At 31.2% G+C, this 24,271-nt stretch overlaps 2 protein-coding genes across 2 annotated transcripts; both read left to right on the top strand.

The window, feature by feature from the left end:
- Window positions 1-6,566: 6,566 nt before the first annotated feature.
- LOC132742869 (uncharacterized) lies at window positions 6,567-14,093 on the top strand. The gene is made up of 6 exons (XM_060731368.1): window positions 6,567-6,621; window positions 11,135-11,220; window positions 12,575-12,622; window positions 12,828-12,964; window positions 13,377-13,489; window positions 13,757-14,093. The coding sequence occupies exons 2-6, from the start codon at window positions 11,208-11,210 to the stop codon at window positions 13,977-13,979; spliced, it is 534 nt and encodes a 177-aa protein (XP_060587351.1). The 5' UTR covers window positions 6,567-6,621; window positions 11,135-11,207; the 3' UTR covers window positions 13,980-14,093.
- A 5,248-nt stretch (window positions 14,094-19,341) lies between these two features.
- LOC132742872 (putative nuclease HARBI1) lies at window positions 19,342-22,062 on the top strand. Its single transcript, XM_060731372.1, has 4 exons — window positions 19,342-19,749; window positions 20,044-20,246; window positions 20,703-20,795; window positions 22,047-22,062. Exons 1-4 carry the CDS (start codon window positions 19,342-19,344, stop codon window positions 22,060-22,062), a joined length of 720 nt encoding a protein of 239 aa, XP_060587355.1.
- Window positions 22,063-24,271: the final 2,209 nt, after the last annotated feature.

Consider the following 24,271-nt stretch of genomic DNA (forward strand, 5'->3'; position numbering starts at 1 on the left):
TAGGTATACGAGGAAATGAAAAAGTAGATGCTTTAGCTAAGCAAGCATTAAATTTTCAAAAAACTGACTTATTGTTACCTGCTTGTGATTTTAGAACGGCTATAAATAAACTCGTTTCATCTGTGAATGGAAAGCAAACTGGGACAATGCCGTTTTTAATAAACTTCACGATATTAACCCATCTCTTGATGGGTCACCATCTCTGTCTTTGTCAAACCGCCATGATCAAACAGGTCTTCTTCGATGCCGAATTGGACACACTAAAGTTACCCATTCTTATCTCCTCACGAATGACAATGCCCCTTTCTGTGTAGGTTGTAATGAAAATTTTACTGTCAAGCACTTTCTTCTGGAATGTCATGATTTTTCACAGACCCTAACAGATTTTATAATGTAAACTCACTCAAAGAACTCTTTAATACAATTCCATCAAAAAACATCATCGATTATTTGAAAGAGATAAACTTGTATTCAAGGATCTCATTGGCTCTTTTTTGTTATCATTTACAAAGTTTTACATAATATTTTAAGCCTATTATAGCATTCGGCACGATATGGCCATTTATGTGTTGACGTGCCGTAAAATCCAAACAAACAAACAAAAACTTACAGAATTATTCCTACAGAATATGTGACTTCAAATGTACAAATGTATAAACATGTATATATAGTATGCTTTAACTTAAAATTTTGTTAAAAATTTAATAAAACTAAATCATTTTATTACTTTTCCATTTTCTTCATTACACAAGGCTTCTACGTTACTTATTATCACCAACATCACATGGGATAAATTTGTTACTCTAAAATGGATATTGCTGTAATTTACCCCCGCTCCCATAGACTTTAGATAATTGTTCAGACAGTTCTTTGTCACTACTCAACGTTTTATTTCAAGAGTTACTTCCTCTTTGAACTATGATTTTCTTTTAAAACTTCACATAAGTTTAGCTCTTATCATTCTTTTTATTGGAGGGATTAATTTTAGATTTCGAATTGTTGTCTTTTCCATTAGAGCATAGGAATTGTCTGACATGATCACTTGCATGTCATATGTCGCTCAAATATTGAACTTATACGTGGATTCTTGATGTTGATACAGAAATATATTTATATGATAAGTTTGTCCATAGTCTTGTCTTCCTTTAAATATTGTGTCTAGTAATTGATTAGTCGGGTGAAGCTGTCTCCTCTGACAGCTCTTGTTTCATATGCTAACAAAGACATCTCAATGCAGAATGGGTCAAAGTATTAAATAGTAAAATTATACTTAATGAATCCATGCTAGCTCAATGTTAATTTGTTTTATTGTTTAAGATTATGATGCTTCCAAAGGCCAAAGGAAAAGAAAAATATTGTACACAGAAGTCCAGCCCTATAACCTAAAATTGTGTTGGTGCACGACGTTAAACCCAACAAAAATACAATTTTTCAGTCACATGTCTGTTACATATAACAATAAAGAATTCTTTTTTACTTAAATTACATATTTTGAAGCTGTTGCTACTGTTTTATAACAGTTAATTGTGACATAGAAGTTCATATCCATTTGTCTGCACAATCAGAACTACAATGTATTATTACATTGCATTTTATGAATGATAGTCAGAATTGCTTTACATTAGTACATGTATTTTGTTATGATTTTGTTCGTTTTTTATTGCAGATTTTTCTAAGGAGGAGAAAAGCAGTATATGTTGAAAATTTTGTTTGTTATTCTTACATTTAGTATATCCTAATCATACTGACCACATAGAAGAACATGAAAATTTCTAGGTATTGCACTTTAAGCTTTTGTTTCACAACAACAACAACAACAGATTAAGGTTTCAGTTACTTTAATCAAGTTTTACATAGAAGGTGTTTTCATGAGCTGCTTTGCCCCCTGTTATCCTGAAAAAAAATTAATATGCATTTAATGTCAACCATTTGTCTTGTGGTTGTTGCCTACACAAATCATTGAGAGCAGTTATCTAGTTCACCATTATTACAATCATAACATTACTAAGTTAACCACACTCATTCAGTTGAATCTTGAATTCTTTACTTAGTGGTACCCTTTACACTCTGATATTCAGGGGTGACATATATTTGTGCAATATTTTCTTTGTTCAAGACGAATTTGACAGAAAATTCGTGTTTTGAGACAATCCCCCATTCGTATGTCACGTGATCCGCTAATGGCTGATTTGACCCGTTATTGGCATGTTTACTAGATGTTTGAAAAAGGTAAATGCACCATGATGCATTCAGTATACAAAGTCACAAGAAGTATACAGTAAAAGAGGAATAAAAATACTTCAAATCTACATACATTTATTTCAAAATTTAAAAATCATTCGTTCGTAAACACTAAAAGTTTCACTAGTGATCCGTTATTGGCCAACTCACTGTACATGTAATAAATGGTAATATCTTTAAAGATTCATATCATAAAATAGCAGATTTACCTCATCGAAGTATACTTTTATGCAAGACTGCTAATGCATCTTATTTGTACAGTTTCGAACCTGTTACATCCCTCGATCTATGGACTCTGGTTTTAAATGCATGTTCATTAACACTCTAAATTGATTTTCCACTAATCACCAAAGTATGTTTACTTTTTCACCATGTATGGTGCAGGATGATTATACAATATTAGGGAAATATGTGAGCATTCTTTAAAAAAAAGTTCCATTCCTTACTATTTCCACACTGAAAAATACGGGAGGTAAAAGTTATATATGTGTCTGAGAGATTTTAGGTGTAAAGTCTTACTTGGCTAGAACGTTATTCATTAGAAAAATGATGTTTTAACATTGCAAAATAATAATAAAATTGTTCATAACAAACATTCCCTAAGGTTTTCAAATATAAGGGGTATAACTGTGTCAGTTAGAAGCAATATTCAGAATGTTCATAATCCCGCCTGAATATTTGAAACGCCCCGCTAGATTTATCACCACAAGACAAAAGTTCTTTCTGTCCCGTTAAATTGATTGATTATCAATATCCCAATATCCCGGACGTTAAAAATATTCATCAATGTTAATAAAAATTTTTTTGTTGGAAAAACAAGTGTCAGTAGCAATGAAGATTTCAAATGAGAACACTCATGTTAACCTATATCTGTATGAAAACATATGTTGTCCCTCTATACAGGTCCCATTGTTTATAAATGTTTGCTTTAGAAAAAAAATAAATTGGCAGTCATTACATTTCGACAGCAGTAAGATCGCAGGAAAAAGTGACGAACGAAAAAATAAACCAAATCAAATAGATAATTGGTTTACCAATACGGCAAAATGTTACACACTCAGCTCAAGCAGATTTCTACATTGATATATAGAAATAAGTGCGATATTAAAAAATAATACGCATCTGCATGTAGATATATCATGGAACCATCATAGAATAATATATATGCCTTTTTCTAAGAATATGGTCCAAAAAGAATGAGTTTTCGTTGTTAATATCCTAATCTATATCCACATAAGTGAAAATAACTTGTTACTGCTTTATGATATTTGTAGCACTATTACTTGTTTGTTTTCAATCAAAGTCATCTCTCTTGGATGTTAATTTTGATGGATTTCCTTTACTTGGTATTTAATCAAAGGCAGCATGTGACTATGTATTCATAGAAGCAATTTGATAGTCAGCCAGCCAATTTGCATAAATGTAAAACAAAACTTCGAAAGGTCCAGGTTCTATTTAGTTCCATCAAAGTCATTTTGAAGATGGGTACACAAGTGTCTCTTATTCTGAGGGGTTAAGGGAAAAATGTTTATCAAGCAGACGTTCACGACTGATGGCAGACAACGAATATCAGACAGACGTCATCTTGGTCAGACGATATAAGAACTTCTCGAAGCGGTGCTAGAGGGCCGTTCTAACTATCCGATAGATAAACACATGTCTTGTTTAGATATTAAGATCTTGTTAAAGTGATGCCATCAATTTTGTCATAAAATGTTTATTTTATATTCATTCCATATTGGAATAATATCATTTTCTATATGCTATTCGCTATCCGTTTTTTCTAGTTTTTACAAGTCGAAATTACAATGACATTTGACTGGCTGTTGACAATCATAATTATAATATTATGCCAGTAGCATTTTAAAACTGGACATTTAAATCATAGTATTATTGAAGTACACTTTATTTTCCTCTGGATTTTCAAAAATATCTGTGTAACAACATCCGCTGGTTTTGTGCCAAATATCAGATTTAAATGTTGATTCAACTTGATTGTGCTTTGCAGGTATTGTATGAAGTTGACTTCTTAATTCACTTTTGGACTATATTCTACATTCCCAGCGAGCTAAATTCTTTTGTCGTGTATCATTCAATATAATATCACCTCACTCATTTTTTTCTTCAGGCAGTGTTTATTTCGACCATATTTCAAATCATTATCATTACTGGACATAACTTTATCACCAGGAAGTATAGTCCAGGTTTTAACAATTCTATTTGTGAGGGGAATTTCATTTTGGTGATCTGTAGGTTTTTTTTATCCAGCTTTACGAACGGTTTCCATCATTTGTTTAATCTTCTTTTAAATGTGAAATAAATCATGTTTATGTTTCCATAAATTGTAACATACTGTTTCAAAAGTGTATGTGTCTTATTCATATCAACAAAATTCTTTTTAGCAGAATTATATGAGAGTTATTTGAAAAGTCAAATTTAAACTTCATAATTTGTAAGATATAAATGAAGAAAAGCAAAGTGCACAAGAATGATAATCTTATTTTTCTCTCTATTTTTTACACTAGTGATATGAGCTTGTCTTCAATAGTTTGGTGTATTCCATTTCAGTAACGACTTTGTCCAGCACAATGTATCATCATGTTTTGGTATATGCACATTATTTCAAGAGCATTGAATGACAACTGTTTCTGTAATGAACAAGATATTTATAAACTTTAACTGTGCAAGTGTGAAACCATATCAGTATTTATATTCAATTCAAACTACGGCGCTGGAGTGTAATAAAGCCATTTAATAAAAACGATATTACACAACTGTAATAACACTTTGACGTGACGTAATTTGATTGAACAAGCATAGCGTTACAGTATGATAAATAGAATATTTTCTTTTATGCTTTTGAGTGGATTACTGATTTATCCGTGTAAATTATATTTGATAATTTCACAGTGAAAATTATAAAAATATAATTTCACAATTTGTCATTATGGTACTACTTTTTGAAGATTTTTCCCATGTGGTACCTCAGTTTTATAATAAAAATTCCATGTTTTCCAAATTTCCGATGGCTTCTAGAATGTTATCTCGTATGTTAACAATTATTTATAGTCTGTAACAATCCTCAAATAAGTTTTCTTTCTTATAAATGTATGTAATATTAACAAGTCCAAATGAAATCCCTCTGAATCAAACACATTATATTTGGTCCCTTACATTTCAAAGGCTAGTCTAACATAAACTTACGCGAAAAATAACGGAAATAAGCTACTCGGCATGGTGTAACTTTTTATTTTTCTGAAACTGTTTGTTTTTTATTATCAAAATAAGCGATCATCAATGTTATGTATAAAATAGACAATATTATCACCATTACCATTTATTCTTGGCCTTATTTTCTTGCTTCATGTATTTATAAGAAATACGTCTAATATTGAGGGCTACCACAGCGGAAAACAGATTTGATATTCAAGCTAATATGGAGGAAATATCATTTTTAAACTCGTATTTAAGCATAAAAAATTCTTTCTTTTTTTTGTTGTAAGATGTTATTTTATTTCATCTCGTGAACTTAAAAAAATAATATGCTTCATTCGTGACTATACTGTGTTTGAAGCTCACCCGATGAAATAAAATTTCATCTTACACCATGCTCTATACAGTATAGTCATGTAGATTCATTACTAAAGTATTTACTTGTTGAATGCTCACCGGAAGCTTGTATATATAGTATGATTTCATTCAACTCGTTCAATGAATTTAGCATTAAACCTACAATCATTCAATGCCCTCCTATTTATATGTAAATACGTAATGTAATAATTTTTCATTTTTCTTTATATATATATTTATGTATAAAGATAATTTCATATATAGAGAATATTGAATGATTGTAGATGTAATACTTAATCAGTTGAACCAGTTGAATAAAATCATACAATTCGAGCCTTTGTAGAGCACGATATGTTTTTTACAACGAAGTTGATAAGTTGAGTATTAATCTACACGAACATAATATTCTATTTAGTTTAAACGATTTTGTTTTAGTTCTACTGTGTTAGAATCTAAGCTTATTGAAGCACTCTCGAATCTGTCCCTGGGGCCAACCGGAACTAAGCGAGGAGTGTAAAGTTTCTTGCTCAAGGAAACCAAATAGCTTTAATGAGATCGATACAAAAATATTGACTATTAGGTGTGATTGTCATTAAATACCGGTATTCCCAGTTTATGAAAAATTTTCCATGCAAAAATCTGACTAAAAAGCGTCTTACGTAAGAATAACTTCGTTTTGTACAATTTATCGAGGGTTTTTCCGAAAAGTTTTATTATAAGATGAACGTTATGACAGACTGCCGCTCATTTACGAAGAACCTTTGATTTGTCAGTATTTTATTAACGATATCAGTAGGTAGATAAATAAAGGTATGTGCATTTCTTTCTTTCTTTCCTTCTTTCTTTCCTAAAGTAGGATATTTATTAATGACAGATAAATAAGGCTAAATGCATAAAACACGACAACATGATCATGATAGACAAAACATGTGTTTAAAGATTGAAGCGATTTGGACACTTAAGACAATGTGACAATGTTTTATCATCAGGAGAGATGGATGTGTTTAGCAGCAGTTGGATGCGTGTTTGATTTGTAGTAATATGTAATTTTTTGTCTTAGATTATTTATCTGGAATGTATTCACAGCGAATTCATTTGTGAAGTAATAAATGTACATTTCAAAACAAAATGATGTTTAAGAATATGACTTTTTCATTTAGTTGGGCGTGTAGGGGTGGATCTGGGCTTGTTAATAATTATTTGTTTATTTATAAAAGTTTCATCCTTTTCTGAAACAATGTATTATTTGCTATCAAATTTCACCCATATAGTAGAAAATATGAACATGTCAGTCTAAAAGTATATACCGATTGTTTAACTTTAATCGACCTTGTCCAGGAGGTTAAACCTGTATAATGTGCATGTCATAAGCATCACATGTCAAGGTAATGATGATTCTATCCAACCTGACTGATAGTGAGAAGAGTTGTGTATTAAAATATTTACCGTGTACATTTACCTTGGCCTTAGAGGGAGCGACCTGGATAATGCGATCTATAGAAAGTGACATAATAAAGATCATTTGAGCCAAACAATTTTAAAACTTTCCCAATAGTCAATCAGTTATGAAGCGGACACAAAATATGGACGTTTTAACATTAATAATTTTACTTGTGACATTGACCTTGAGTATAGCGACCTTGTTGTTGTGACATTGACCTTGAGTATAGCGACCTTGTTGTTGTGACATTGACCTTGAGTATAGCGACTTTGTTGTTGTGACATTGACCTTGAGTATAGCGACCTTGTTGTGACATTGACCTTGAGTATAGCGACCTTGTTGTTGTGACATTGACCTTGAGTATAGCGACCTTGTTGTTGTGACATTGACCTTGAGTATAGCGACCTTGTTGTTGTGACATTGACCTTGAATATAGCGACCTTGTTGTTGTGTTCTGTCATAATGATGATCATTCGTGCTAAATTATTTTAGAAACTTCTAACTAGTCAATAAGTTATGGAGCCAATTTAAAATGCGGACTTCTAAATATTTGACACCAAATACCGTCCGGTTAGCTAGCGTTCTACTGTGAATCGGGCGATCCCTGTTCGATTCCCGGAAGGTGCTGGTCACATTTTTTGTGATTGATCATGAAATCCTGTTTACGGTCATTCACAATTTGTTTCGTCTTCATTGTGATTCGGATTTCTCGAGAAAGCTTTCAGCCATGCAATCAAATAGTCCCTTACAGATAGGCATTAGACGAAGTATCAAAATATTGTTGTCCTCGGAAGTAAAAGAAATTCTTGATTTTTTAAAGAAAAAAAGTAATGTTTGAATTAATCTGAAACATACAAACCGGAAATAATTGACTCAATTTTAATGGGCAAAACTATTTTGCGAATTTAGTTGCCGGCTATATGGACAACGCCATGTTTGTTCTCGAAATCGTGAAAATAACACTTTACTGAGTATAAGTTAGAAACTGAATCGATTTCAAAATGATAATTGGCTTTTTGAAGAGTCACGAGAATGTGACAACCTATTGGTGGTTGTCAGATCCTAATGCATAGCGTTATCTAGAGCTGATTTGCCTAAACTGATAAACTTGATATCAAAAGATAGACGCATGCTTTTCTATTTATCGTGTTACACATAAAAAATGTCAAAATTATAAAATAATCTCATTTTAAATGACGATTTTTGTAGCAAGGAGCATTTTTGTTCAACGAAATATTTCCTCCGACACTTAAACTTAGAATGAACTTGCCATTTTTTCTCTCGACCCGAAATAATTTCTTATGATAGAATGTAATAGAATAAGATTCTTACTTTTAAACATAGATCTAAAAATATCCCTATGAATCACATAAACTTTACTGCACTTCATCCCTTCAAAAGTTCACAATAATTTTAGTTTCAGTCAAAGAATTGTCAAATCGGCAATTAATGACACGCTTCACCTTAACATGCGTCTTATTTTCAAAATGAAACGATTTGCTAAGTTTTTAAACATAATCTAGTGTAAACAAGTAAACACATAAGTTCCCCAAGAAAATCGTCTAGCCTGTTTATAAATTATATGACGTGAACATCGATGATGTTATTTGCGAAATAAATTATGACATCACTTCATTAATTTAGTACTTAACTTTTTGCTATCTTATTCGTTTATCATTGAAAACGAAATAATGATAATTGATATTGCATTTTTATTCCAGACTTACAAAGGTATGTGATGAAATTGTAGAATTCAAAGGCTGGTAGGTAAAATGAAAATATAAGCTATTGAAAAAAAGTCCGTTGCAATGGGCAACTTGATATCATCAAAAATCATCAAAAATAATTAACAGACACGTGTTTTCGGGCAGTTGCTAATGCAGTTGCAGGAAAAATGTTTGTTGGCCTCCCGATCGGTCATTATAATATAAGAGACTTCGTTTGGATTTTTTTGTATTAATATCAATATCTTGCTATCGATCTAATTCAATGTAATTTATCTTTAAAAAAAGATTAAACTGTATTGATATTTTTAAAACAGTTCATTCTTAAATCAGACTACGAGGTGTCATGGTGTGTGTCAGTAAATCATTATCAATCTACTTGAGATAGTATTCTTTAAATACTCATTCTGCTTAAAAGCATGCTAGTGCGTATACAGCGTAAAAGTGATAAAATGAAATAAATACATTCTACAGTAGCTTTAGAGCAGTTGAAAGATTAAAGGCCCATTAAGGATCAGAAATGATACCATTCTTATTTCTCAAAAACGTTCTACTTTTGGTATCTTGTTACAGTTTCAAAAAATAATACTCATTTGCCATATAGATGAACTATCTTTGCTTCTTTAGACCTGTTGGCAATTGGGATAATTATAGTAAAATAGTGTTTTGTACATTTGTACATTGTACATTTTGCTACCTTAACGACACATAACTGCACATTCAGCGCTACTTTCTTCAGTTATTAATATCTTACATGCTCTAAATTAACAATTAAACATAATTTAACACATGTTTGACATTTCTAAAATATTTGATAAGTGTATATTTCTGAGACATAATGTGCCTTTAAGCAATTAATCTATATGATTCTAATTGTCTGTCCAATATTATGCATAAGGAAGTAAAAATAACATTCAAAAAGCTGTAAAAATAATTTATACATAGTTTCCAGCAAAATCCAGGCATAAACTTTATCAAACATATGAAGACATGCAAGCACGATAATGGCAAATTTGAAATAAATCTTAACAAAGAAATGGATGTTAATACATGTACTGACATTTTTGAAAGAAATCTTGCACAAGACATTGCTGGACAGTTAATACTTTAGTGTAACAAAATTTAAAGCTGTATAAATCTTCTTATTCATTTTGATATGTAAGCTTGCCATCACATTCTTGCTTGACCCTTTCAAATTAGTTACTAAACCATTTGTTAAAATTGCTACAATTCCGTTGCACCATAGACTGAGCTGTCCTTCGCGATATTGAAGATCAAAAGATAATGCGTGTACTATTCGCTCAATGATTATGGGTTTAAGATTTTATTTAAATGAATTTACAAATTTCACGAATCTTTATCAATAAAGTACATTTACTTGACACTTTACTTTTGACATACATGTATATTGGAATTTATAATGATTTTTCTTTCATGTTATCTTTATGAAAACCTTGGTAAACGCATATAAACTAAAATAAAAAAGTCATAATATACAAGTTACAGACATACGTACATTTCATTTCTTAAGTAATAATTTAAATTGATTGTTATAAAATTATAGAGAAATAATCTGAAATTTACAATCTACAATTTCTCACGCAATAATGCTTTGGGTTTTCCTTTGTTTTTTTTTATTTGCATTTGAAGGTTTACGATAAGCGATATGAATTAAAGTTTATCTCACTGAGGTTATAAAGGCTAAAACATAACATTTGAATTTCTTACATAAATGAGCTGGGGCACTTTAAACAGAAATAAATGCAAAGATAGTTAAGAAATATACTTTGAAATAAATTGAAAAAAGTATTTTTAAGGTTTTCTTTGCCCAATTTGAGTGAAAAGCGTTCAAACGCTTTTCATTTTGGGTCATTTATTTACAATTTGAATAATTATTCTGAAAAAAAAACGAAGTGTGCGAATGATCTGAAATATTGCACAAAGATTAGTGTTCTAAACCTACATCAAATGGTACATTTATCTGGACAAAATATTTTCAGTCCCATAATGTTAAAAAACCTCAGTGGAGTCCCTTTTAAGTGATTATTCAGACGATATTTTGAAATGTAAAGAAATTACCGTGACAAAAATTAAATGAGTTTATTTTTCGAAAAAAAGACAATACAGAAGATAATTTTTTGTTGTTGTTTCTACGTAGCTCACTGAAAAGACGTGCGGAAAACCAAATCAAGTGTGAATGGTTCATAGACATTTGATCAACAAAGGTTAAAATGTTAACTTACGGTAAGATTAAAAGAAATCTTTTTTCAGTTTTTATTCTAAATTTCATTATTTTCTGAAGATTATACAAACTTTCAACAAACACGTTAGACAACACCGACATATTAATTATGAAAGATTTATTAAAAGATTTTCAAAGTGATCTCTCCATACCTTCTTCTTGATGTCATATTATTCGTTGTCATTTATTTGTTTTGTTGTTGTTTCTACGTAGCTCACTGAAAAGTGACATGAATCTTTTCTTTTTAATATAATATAACTATATGCTTTTCTCTCGTCGATTCGTGACTCTTATTTGGAAAAATTGCACTTGCACAACAAATATCAGACATACATACAGTTCAATTAGTGCATTTGTTAAATAAATTCATTATCTTAAAGTTCAAAAACTTTAAATTACTTTTAAAAACAACCCCTCAAAGCATAGAGCATCTGATCAATGTCAACCATGACTGTCTTGCTCAGCTGGACGCTTACCCATCGATTCGTGAAATCCGATTCACCCTGTGACGTCATCAAAATATAGGTGCTCACACCACTAAATGTTCGCATGGTTATTTTCAGTCTGATCTGATCAATATTTATGTTTCAAAGTCTTAAGTTAATTCTTACAGCATAATGAATATTTTTTTGGCTTAATAGTAAGTGTGTTTGATTAATTAAAACATCAATATCGAATATTTTAAAGTAATTAGGTCATCAGCTGATTGTAGGGTAAGCTCATTTACACCTGTTCAATTACGCACTTTGATGGGATAGAACTGTCAAATCGAGTGTTATAAACTTGTGTGTTTTTCGGAGGGTGTATGCCCTTGCAAAGTATTATACCAGCATTATTTGGGTCACGAAGATGAAAAAGGGCACGAATGATGAAAAAGGCATATTAGTGTTTGAAATTATTTTTTTGTTCAATAGGATTGCAGTATTTCAAATGAATCGTAACACATTTACTTTGGTAAATCGGCAAACTGTGAATCAGTCTAGTTAATCGACTAGTTAAAACACTAAGCTGCACTCTGAATGAATATTTTCTTTATAGAAATACCTTACATGAATTTAAAATATAGTTTTTGTACATGTATAAATACCATGTAGCGAAATCGCTAGTCAATATAACGTAGCCATACTTTCAATGAATGTCACATAGCAATGCGATGTCTAATACATATATTCTTATTTAAATCCTGTGTCAGTAACGTACATACCATAAACACTATATTTAACGTAACAAAACCCTTTAAAGCATACCAGAAAGTGTATACTGGAAAATCAAAACAAAATGTTTTTGTAAATATAGGTTGTTTTTTTTTTTTCATTTTACAAAAAAATATATATAATGTACTTATTTTCCTTTCAGCAAATGTATTTGTTATCTCCATTTCGTTGCTGAATATACTTAATAAAGGTATGTAAATGACCAACCACATGATATGATTGTTTTTTATGTCATTATGTTATTTAAAAAACGCTTTTTGGAACTGTTCAAATTTTTTAGAGGCTTTCTTCTCACATCCAAAGTATCCGATCCAAACTGATTGCAAATTATCAAGCTAAGAATTGATACGTTCAAACAAGAAAATAATTCACTTTTTGTTTTACTTTCCTTCAAGTTCAGGCAACAGTCCCTCAGTATATCAACCCCTCAAGTCCAGAAACAAAAGTTGTGATCAAAGGTGCTGATACAAGCACATGTATCTACATTGTGGAAGCGATTGATAACGATGGGGATGTTCTCACTTATTCAAAAGTAAGTGGTACTTTAAAGTTTATGTTACATGTGTACACGCCTCCAGATTTTCTTTTTTTCAAAACATTTTAATCGTGACCTAATGCAATTACTATTTATAGTTCTAACATTGAGTGCCGAAAATCTTGTGTACATAGAAATACCCCTCACTACGCGAGTTAAGGGTAGACACATGGTGATTTGATAATTTCTATTTTATAAAACATACTAGTGATTTTTTATCATTTGTAGTTTCAATATCTAAAATACTGACGATATAGATATATTGTAATAATTGCTATATTTTTATAATGACAAGCTCATTTTGGTAAACAGGTTTTTACTAATAAGCAAACCAAAAAGTGTTTTCTGCATTTTCAAATCTTATTGTGTACGTCGTTGATTTCACACATCGCAAATGAATACATTCCAGCATAGTCAAACACCTAAACGCCCTAGTTTCACCTTTGACCCTGTATCACGAAAACTTTACCCTCCAGCAGGACTCGATGCTCAAACGACAACGTCCTTCGCAATAGAATTCAGGTATCATTTTTATAAATAGAACAAATGGGAACGAATTAAGTCATGGCTTAAGATAGTTTCTAATCTTTACAAAGTTTTTTCTTCCTTGATTAATCTAGCCAACATTTTGATAAGCAATTTACAGTATTAAAGTTTAATCAGAGTAATGAAATTATTAACGAATTATTATAGATTTCCTTCTGTATGTTAAGTTTACGCATTGAACCGATGATTATACATTGTATACTATGCAACACCCTTACTCTACAGCTTTTTTTATTGTTTTAGCGTAACAGATGGGAATTCTACTGTAATAAGCCCAGTTTTGACAATAAATATACAAGATGTCAACGGACATTTGCCAGGTACGAACCAAACTTCATACATCATGTCAATATTTGGCACAACCTTAAGTGGTAATATATCAAACATTGGGATAGGTAGTAGTATCTTAATTATGAGTGATCACGCATTAAGCATTCACTCGAAACATATCTTACTTTCGACGTAGGCTTATTAATCATCGTTTTAAATTTGATATCGAATACGTTCTAAACAAAGTCCATGAAAAGTAAAGCAATATGGGTAATTCTAACGCAAGGCATAACATTTGCTCTAAATATATTAACCGTTTCACTTTCACCAGGGGCAATAAATAACAGTAATTATATCTCACTGAAATTGCTAAAAACATCTATTGCCAAAGAAGTTAAAAGGTCAGCAAATATATATATTTTCAAAATTTGTTTAAAAGTATCCTTCTGATTTTATAGTTCATTTAAAATTTGGTCTATGTCAGTATCAAACTTAAATTGTCCATTTTCATTCCTTTATAAGCAAGTAATAGTTTGTTCAGGGTCCTGATAGCGCCAGTAATTTATGCGACAAAAAGCTTGTAAATAATTATGCGAGTGGTGACCCACATATCACTTTGAAAAATTGGACATCTTCTACATGTTCTAGGGACCTGATGCGTGTTCGTCAGTGCTCGCCCATTTCACAAAGTATCTTCAAAAATAAGTTCATATACATAATACGTGTACCTGTATTGACAATATGCCTTGCTGTAATTGCCGCATCGAGTTCAAATACATAGTATTTAAACAAACTCAAATATGACATTGTATTTCATTTTGCAGTTTTTGTTTGAAGGGTGACCATGTTCACACGTTCTGATAGCTTGTTCCCGTTTATACATTGCAACGAAGTTTTGATTTACATATGAGCAATAAATTAGCAAACACTTGTATTTGATTATTTATATTTTTCTCATACAACTATTTATGGGATGTGATCAAATGTAAGAGGTCCTTTAGCAATTTGTCGAAGTGTATTAACAATCATGTATAAAATGTTGCAGATGATCCATGTTTACCAAATCCTTGCGAGAATTCGGGAAATTGCTCAGTGGTTGGGACCTCTTACCAATGTCAATGTTCTTCTAATTATTCCGGGAAAAATTGCACGGACGAAGCGGAAACAGGTTATCAATAAAATTATATTTCTTAGGTTTGAAGTCATAAATATTCTCACATATGTTTTAAACACTTTGTTATAAAATATGAATTTTGCTTAAGCTGATGAGCTGATGTGCTGGAAGAAGGGGCGCGGACAGTGCCTTGCATTGACCATTACCGCCCACGTACAAACCGAGTTTGCAATTTTGTAAATTTTATTTGTTGTTTGTGGCGTCCTTAACGGTATCCATTTTCTGTACTTGAATTAGCTTAGAAAAAGTTAAAATTATAAATTGATATTTAGTTCAGGTTTTATTTGGTTAGTCATTATCAACCAAGAGAGCACACATTCCATTTGCAGTAGATAAGATGTCAGATTTGGACCGTTATATATTCAGACAATCCGGAACCAACTAATCGATTTTATAAAATTGTTTTTATTAAAAACAATGCAGATAGAAAATAAAAGTCTACCACATTGAGTTTAGAGCGAATACATGTAGTTGTATTAACAAAAGTCTGTCATAACCTAAACAACATAGCTATGGAAAATGCCTTTTTTTCATTTTATTTAACCATTTTATCATTGCTTAGCCACACAAGCGAAAGATGTCATGAAAAATAAAGCAAATGTTTTCCGTATATAAAAAGAGGATATAACCAGCACACAGGTTGTATAAAAGAAAGAAGAAACAAGCATATGTCTTAAAAGGTCGCACATGACGATCTTATTTTACCTTCTCTTTCACAGGTAAAGACAACTCAAATGGAGATATATATATTGTAATTGTTGTAATACTAGGAGTAGGCACTATTATGACCGCTCTTATATTGGTAATATACCGCGCAGTTCACAACTATCCTAGACGCATGTAAGTATTTTACATCAAATTTAAGTTTCTTTTGGTCACGGCAGTCTTGTGTCATTTTATTATATCCCCTCTTAAACAAAATTGAAAGTTTGATAGTGTGTTTATTTATTCACATTAATTCTACAGTTCAACTTTCAAATTACGATTTGTTTGATAGAACTAAATACATGTATATAAACTCAAAATGTAATAAAAGAAGAAAGAAAAAAGTTTGGAATTATTATGGTAACTTACTGCGAAGAAGTACATTATTTTCATTGTCTAGAGTTAACTAAGTATTGTAAAGGTTTGTAAAGATGGATCTTCACTATTGGCGTCCTAACTCTAACACTATTTTTGTCACTTATTCAAAGAGTTCTTCTTGATGATTTTCAGTATAAAAGAGTAAACCCGCCTTTATAAGTAGCTTTGTATCGGAATTATTAGACCTGTCTCTATTTTAAATTTTCTTAGACAATGTTGAAACATATTGAAAAGATAAAGATTTATTGCATAAATATCAGTCTGGGTGCAGTAGTCGTTTCTCTACATATATATTTTAGAAACGAAAATGATAAAAGTTATGTTACAGGTTTAGACTTACATAGAGTTTTTCATATAGTAGATCACTCTGTTCTTTCATCGAAACTTTGTATCTAAAAATACTGGACTTGTCTTACACAGGATGTGAAAGATGAAATTTCAATAAACAGTGTAGACATAAGAAAATCCTGTCTGATAAACATGAATATATCATGTGCACTGTTCAATTATATAAACTTGATGCAATCTTTTTGAGTCATGATTGTTTTGAAAATATAACTAAAACTGACGAACATGCTTTGTTTCTACATCCTATCTATATGTATAGTGTTTCTTTCTTTAATTTCAATTGTGGAAAAAGAAATTAAAATGATACTTAGAATGATTTTCTTTTCTCAATTCATTCCTACTGTGCATTTTTACATAAGCTTGATTTTACATTGTACTGCTCTACTCACCTAATAGGGAAGTTATGTTAGATGTTGGAGTCCCAGTACTTTATAAAACAATATTTTTGTTGTAACTTTTTTTTCTTTTAGGATATAGTCCAAACTCCAAATATATGTTTCTTATCATGTACTGAACCATATGAGATAATGATTAAAATTCCGGCACCAATAATTTCAGAATTATCTCCCATTGAACTTAAATTTTTGCTTAAAATTATTACTTTTGTATTTTAACATTTAATAACTTGAGGGATGTACTTGAAATACATGTTCCGCACCATATATCATATCAAAAATGGAAATGGTCATATCTGTAGCATTTATATTTACAGCATTATTTCCCCATTTTACTTAAAATTTTCATTGAAAATTGATATTTTTTAATGTAACTTTTTTTATTTCATGAGAGGTGTAATTCAAATAGTCCTACCCATCATTACCCAAAACATATGTAATAAGTAACATAACTCTAGATCCCATGTTTACAGAGATATCTTACCTTTCAACAGTAAATAAGTATGTAATATAACATAAAGGTAAGAAATACTACATACTTAACGACTAACGCAAATAAAAGCATATGTCGTGCCTTGAGGGTACCTATGTGTTAAAAAATGAGCGGGTACCTGTGATATAAAAATTCAAATAAAGAGAGGTAGCCTGTGCCGCTGCAAAACCGAAAGTAGGGTGTTTTTATAAATTTTACATTTATTTGTGACAATACACTGCCATTTGTCCGAAGATGATATGTAAATGAACATATTAAATATGTACGATGCATATATAATCAAGCCACAGGTTTATTGCACCCCGAAAAGTATGTCGAGGTGATGGGCGAGGCAAGACATGTCGATTTTTTGTAGCTTATTCTGAAGTTGCAGTACATGAAAAACGGGCACATGACGAATCAGCACATATATAAAACATTCTAGTGTTCCGTGGTATACATCTTTTCTACGTGTCATACCTCCTTTCCTTATTACAATGAAATTTTACTGGATTGTTAACCATCGCTGGTTTGTTTTTAGCAGAGAATGACCTGTGCATGTGCAAAGAGGGTATCGTTTGAGCAGATTCTGCAAAGAGGGTACCGATATGGAAATGCACCGTGAATGTGTAACGCTTGAAAAATCTAGCTTCCATAATTCATGAATTACATCCCTTTTGATGTTAGAAGTTTGCTTAATTTGTTTTTAGTTTTTACAGTAACTTCTTTATTTCTTAGGGGATTTACTTCAGACTTTAGACATTTGTCAATCGTTATTACAGACATAAATAATGACAAGATAAATAACTTTGACACCAATATTTCAAGAATTAGCTCCCATTTTGAACTTAAAAGTGTAGATATTAATTCACTGTATTCAGATTTCATTAATATTTGAATGGAATTATCTGTGTAAAGCAAAAACTACAGAAATTAATGTATTAATGTAGCATGCCTGATACCTCTAAATAACATGCTATGATAGCAATTCAAGTATAAGCCTTCACATACTCTGATGCTGTGAACAGTATTTGATTCATGTGTTATATAAAAAAAACTTATGTAAACTTATACCAAAAATGATGAAATTTAAATCTAGAAATAAGATGTGCCATACCATGGCCTTAGAGTTAAAGTAACATTATTTAAATAATGGGCTTCAAATAGATCTAGGATTATTTTGTTGAATATACTTTACTGAAAACTTTGAGAAAAAATCAATATCAAAAATTTGCATAACTGAACAAATGAATTAATTCCAAGATTATATGCCCACGTAATATTCATTTTTAGCGCAGACGTATTGTTGTTCCTGTTGCTGTCCTTGATCATAACTTTTTTTTCTTTTTTGTGTATTTTTGTGTATTATCTTCATACTTTTTATTGTTTATTTTTTGTTTAAATAAACAAGTGTTTACCCAACTTAGATGTGGCTCTTGTTATGTTAATAAATTACATGAAGTTTATAGTGAATATCTCTAAGTTTTTTTCAGAAATTAACTTCAACGGAAATGATGGTCATAAATTTTTCTGAAAAAATTTAATGATTTACTTTCTTTAAAATATCATTTTAACTGTAAATGAGCATAAAGTTTGAGGAGAATAGCTTTAATTTAATATGTATTTCTGAAAAGTGGATCTTTCATAAAGAAATTTAAGGAATGTAATACATGTGTAATAAGTTTGCACTTTCGAAATACATACCATCAAAGGTCACTATCTAATGCCCATACCTTTGGCATGGTTTTAGACTGAATTATTTACTTGTTTGAAGATAAAGTAGCTAATGTTTTGCTATTAAAACTACTGAAAGTGATCACTAAAAATATCTTTAAGGTCATAACTTGAAAATAGTATCTAAAAATATTTATAAATCATGACACTGTCATAGATATCAACTGAAATATAGCCCTTATTGCTTAAAAAATAATAATTGAATAATGTTTAAGCCTGGTAACTACATGCTTGGGGAGAAAAAACGCATTTGAATTTGCATAATTTTTATTTTCTTAATGATAACTGTAGAACAGTGGCTGAATTTGGAGACTTAACAGATCAGAAAGACATCAACAGATACGGCTTAGACATGGATAGCATTTTGTTTTTAACAGAAGAGCTAATAGAAGATCTACTGCCAAAAACTCAAAAGGAAAAGGCCATTACACCTTTACAAAAAGTAAAAATTGCATTAAGATACTTTGCATCCGGAAAAATTCAGTTACATGATGCTGATATGCATGACATGCCACAACCAGCGCCAATATATATATCTCAAGTTATAGAAGCATTGACTAAACCTCATATTGTTCAGGAATTTATATCATTTCCGAAAACACAAAGGGGCTTACAAGAATTAGAAAGGGAATTTTATGACACGGCCAGTGTTCCCGATGTTCTTGGTGTAATAGGTGGCATTCATGTGCAGCTACAAGCACAAACACAGGATGCGGAGGTTTATGCAAACAGAATGAAGTACCATAGCATGACTATTCAGGTACTATTATTTAGTTCAACCAAGATTGTTTAAATCATGCCTTCTGTGGTCATCACGTTTATCAGATATATATGCAGGGACTAGAATCTTGATAATTCATGTGAGCATTTTAATGCGATAATGATTGAATAAACAATTAATTTGCTCATCTTTTACATATTATAATATATTTTCAAATGAACCAAACAACCTAAAAATCAATATTTATTTAACAATGTTTCTATCTTTCTAAGCAGTCATGATATTAAGCTTCATTGCTGTTTACAAACAAAACACTTAAATGCTCATTTTCAGGTTGTTTTTGATTCATATGAGACAGTAATAGATATTGTAGCAAGATGGCCGGAATGTGTGCATGATCGCAGTATTTTAAGGAAAAGTGGTCTGTTGGCATTCCTAAAAGATGGTGATTGTTTACCACCTGGATGTCCCTATCAAAAATGGCGCTTGACTCCTTACCTGAAGCCCAAGCCAGGATCTCAAACTCAATACAACAGGTAATGACTAAATATAGCATATATAGGAGTATCTGTTGTTTTTTTTGTCACACCGACACAGTATAGGTCATATGGCGACTTTCCAGTTTTACTGGTGGAGGAAGACCTCAGGTGCTCTTCCGTGCATAATTTCAGGCACGAACGGGCACCTGAGTAGAACCACCGACGTTCCGTAAGCTAGTTGGTATACTGATTGTAAATTTATTTGTAATGAGTCAGTTACATAATGCTGTAAAACAGAGAACCACTTATTTGTATCACATTTTACTTCTAAAACAATATTATTCTTGAACAAAATAATAAGCATGTGGAATTTTTCATTTATTAAAGCATGTAAAATACCTTAATTCATAAATATATAGATCTAAGTCTCAGGTAAAATTGTTAAACTGTAAGTAAAACATTCAACAAAATTAGTATTTTGATATGAATTTTACTCTTATCAAGTTGTTTCAGGGCAACAAACGTTGAGAGGGGCATTGACCAACTGAAAAGACGCTGGGGTATCCTGCATTCAGAAATAAAAATGAGTTCAGAGAAAGTATGCAAGTAAGTACTACTTCTTTTATATCTGTTCGTACTACATGTTAATACACATGTTTATTATGTAAACTCAATCTTTTAAAAAATTCAATGCATCAATAATTCATACTTGTTTCTGAGACATAGTTCCAACGCGACCAAAGTAGTTTTAATAATACCACAGGAACTTGAAATTCTATCACTATTAACGATAATATGCGAAATATACCCCCTATATACTATAAAAAAACACATAGTATATAGGGGGTATATTTGGAAATTATAAGTAATATTGGTTATTTGATAGAATTTCAAGTTCCTGTGATAATACTTAGGTAAAAAAAGTTTCATTTTAACATTCACTCATTCACAAGAAACAACATATTCATAAAGTAATCTTGTGTATATATATATATCTTAATGGATTCTAACAGGCTGATTATATGTTGTGGAGTGTTGCACAACATATGCAAATTAAGAAATATTCCAAAGCCATTAGATATTTTGCATGATCGTCACAACAATCAACCTCAAACTGTAGTGCAAAGTGGTCCTTAGGATTGTTTGACGTACAGAGAATTTATTGCAGAGACTTATTTTTGAAAGGTAAGCTCGCTTTTGATACACTGACAATACTTTACACTGACTTTTTTCCAGTTTACAAGTGAAATATATTTCAGTCTTACCAAAAACAAACTTCATATTTATTTCATGTTTTATTAAGTGATCTTACGATCATTACTTTATAATTTCTTAAATAGAAGCAAATATTAAATATGGCAGTTTATTCCTGTCCATAAGTCCATTTGGTTGAGATTTAATTTAAAGGAACCACTTCTGTCGCCTGTCTGACTGTTACAAAACTTGTCTGCACTACTCCTCAGGAACTACTGGTGCAATTTCATCAAAACTTTACAGTGATCACCAAAACCAAGTTTAGTAATGCATATCATAAGCATTTTTGGTTAATTGATTTTTATCAGAGTTATGGCCCTTTACTGGTTTTTATTTGAAATATTTGTTTGAACAATTCCTGATACCACTTATGCAATTTCAGGATTGATTACTCAAGTTATTGTGCATATTACACAAGCTTTCTGGTTGAATAAATTTTCGGCTGAGCCAAGGCCCTTGAATATAAAGCGCTTTGTTCATGATGTTTGTGTCTGCTACTACACAGTAGCTGCAACATGCAATTTGCTATCATAAGGCGACACATGTGATCACTATTTGCTCTTTTTAAAATAGGATAAAACTATAAAAATTTCCCTTTTTCAGCTCGTGCAGTTCTTGATTCGATTTACAACATTTCCCAGTGATTTGAAGATTTTGTTGTGAAATCCTTGCTTTTTGCACCCACTGGCAATGGAGACCTGCAAATAATATAATTCAGTTTGCTTGTTAATCTATACATACTTTACTGAAACTATTTTAGTGCTTCCCGAAAGGGAAAGAGCCTATAGTCGTCACATTTTCAGCCCTTACGTCTGTCCTGCACATTCCTGTTTGAACTTCACACATTGATGGAGACAAGTTAGAAGAAGTGACTTGTCAAAGAACCATACTTCCACCTTATCTAACATTTTAATTAAACTCTATCTATCATACTAAACAATGACTGTCCACAGTATAATCTTAAGCAATCAATAAATTTTCAATGAAACTTCACACAATAACAGCTTAAAGACCAATAAGATGAGTTACAGCATAATTGAAACTTAATTCTGCATGACTTATTTTTTTTATTATCTCCCTAAAGTATAAAGAATAATACTACTTGAAAAAACTTGGACATGCACCTCTTGCTCTGGCATCTGTAGTTTCAGAGCTGTTAAAATATACATGGTAATTCAAAGTCAGATATATAGATATTAGGCAGTGTAAATATGATGAAGTACTTTTACATCATATAAATTCCAGGCTGAAATCGAAATTAAATATTATTATCATACACCTGTTCATATCTTTGTATAGATACTACCATATGGAAAAAATCTTGAATCATACTGAAGTGGGTGTGTGAATGTTTTTTGTTTAGCTCACTTGCGGAGAGCTTGACAAAATGGCGGTTCGGTGTATGTGCGTACGCCCGTCCGTATGTTCGGATTAATTTATGCTTGTGTAGGTTTAATTATGTCATAAGTATGCATAATTTCAAATAACTTAGCACAAATGTTCACAATACTGAGACAGCGTGTCGTGCGCAAGAACCGTGTGGCTAGGTCAAAGGTCACACTTTAAGGTCAAATGCCTCAAACAGCTTGTCTGCTCCATAACTCTATAACTAGCTGGTGGATTTTCAAATAATCTGGTACAAATGTTCAACATCATGAGAAAGCAAGTTGCGCGCAACAACCGTTTGACTTTGTCAAAGCTAAAGGTCATACCTCAAGGTCAGATGTGACATAATACTCGACATGTTTCCCTATGGCATTTAGTTTTTTAGCATTGTAACAATTATGATATAGTTGAATAAAATTGGTCAAAGTATAGAACTTAAGTAATAAAGAGTGTATCTTGATCTTTAACTTGTATTTAGCTCTCATGGTTTTTACTAGAACGGATCTCTGTGTCTCATGAAATTCTTACTTAGTAAAATTAATTCGAGTCAAACAAGGTACACATGTGACAATCCTATTAAATTTTATGAGCATGTAGTCATTGCTTCCATGAGCTAACAAATTCTTCATATATGATTTGAATATTGAAATTTTTCTTATTCATACTCATTTGTATATATAATATATATAAAAAAATACCTGTTTTCAACTATGGCCATCATGGTTGAATCTGTATGCTCTGCCAAACATACCCCAGCCACACTGACACTTTCCTTCCCTACAACAGCCTCTGTTAGAAAGGGAAGGACAGGTGTTCTTGGTTCCGCCTCCTTTTGGAAATTAAATATATCTTTAATATATTCTTACATTCATTTATAATATATATTCAAAGGTCTTGCTGACATTTAAAGCTTATAAAAATCTGACTAATATGTAAATTTTTTCAGTATTCTTTTTGTACATCAATTTCTTGAACTATTCAATGGTAAAAGGTCCATTTATTGAAATGGTATGACAAGTTTAATAAGACATCAATTTAAATGGAATTTATAAATTAGGAATTGTCAAATTACTAAGTTTTAAAAGTCCTGAGCTTAAACCTAACTTTAAGTTTCAATTAAATAAATCTCTATCATCAACATGTTTTTGTTTATCATGAGCATGACTTATTCATGGAATTATTTGTCTACCCTTGGTCATAACTAAATGTATAACATACCTGTCTGACTTAAATTTCTTTTAAAATCAGAATTCAAATTCCGATGTTTTTGTACGAGATTGTTGGTTTTCTTTTCTAACTCATCTTGAGTTCTGCATGTCCCTGAACAGGCAATAAACCTGTTGTGTATCAGATGCCATTGTTCTTTCTTTAATTTAGAGGTGATTCCTATAAGAATCCTTTTTTACTAGTACAAAATTGTTTCTACATGAGTGCTCCAGTAC

The sequence above is a fragment of the Ruditapes philippinarum genome, unplaced genomic scaffold (genome assembly GCF_026571515.1).
Source record: "Ruditapes philippinarum isolate M1 unplaced genomic scaffold, ASM2657151v2 ctg563_1_1_1_1, whole genome shotgun sequence".
Classification (NCBI taxonomy): domain Eukaryota; kingdom Metazoa; phylum Mollusca; class Bivalvia; order Venerida; family Veneridae; genus Ruditapes; species Ruditapes philippinarum.

Coding starts and splice junctions, on each gene's coding strand:
- LOC132742869 (XM_060731368.1), top strand. Junction 12,623..12,827: donor GCTGAATATACTTAATAAAG/GTATGTAAATGA, acceptor CTTTCCTTCAAG/TTCAGGCAACAGTCCCTCAG. Junction 12,965..13,376: donor ATGTTCTCACTTATTCAAAA/GTAAGTGGTACT, acceptor AATACATTCCAG/CATAGTCAAACACCTAAACG.
- LOC132742872 (XM_060731372.1), top strand. CDS start 19,342: ATGGATAGCATTTTGTTTTTAACAGAAGAGCTAATAGAAGATCTACTG. Junction 19,750..20,043: donor ACCATAGCATGACTATTCAG/GTACTATTATTT, acceptor GCTCATTTTCAG/GTTGTTTTTGATTCATATGA. Junction 20,247..20,702: donor TCTCAAACTCAATACAACAG/GTAATGACTAAA, acceptor AAGTTGTTTCAG/GGCAACAAACGTTGAGAGGG.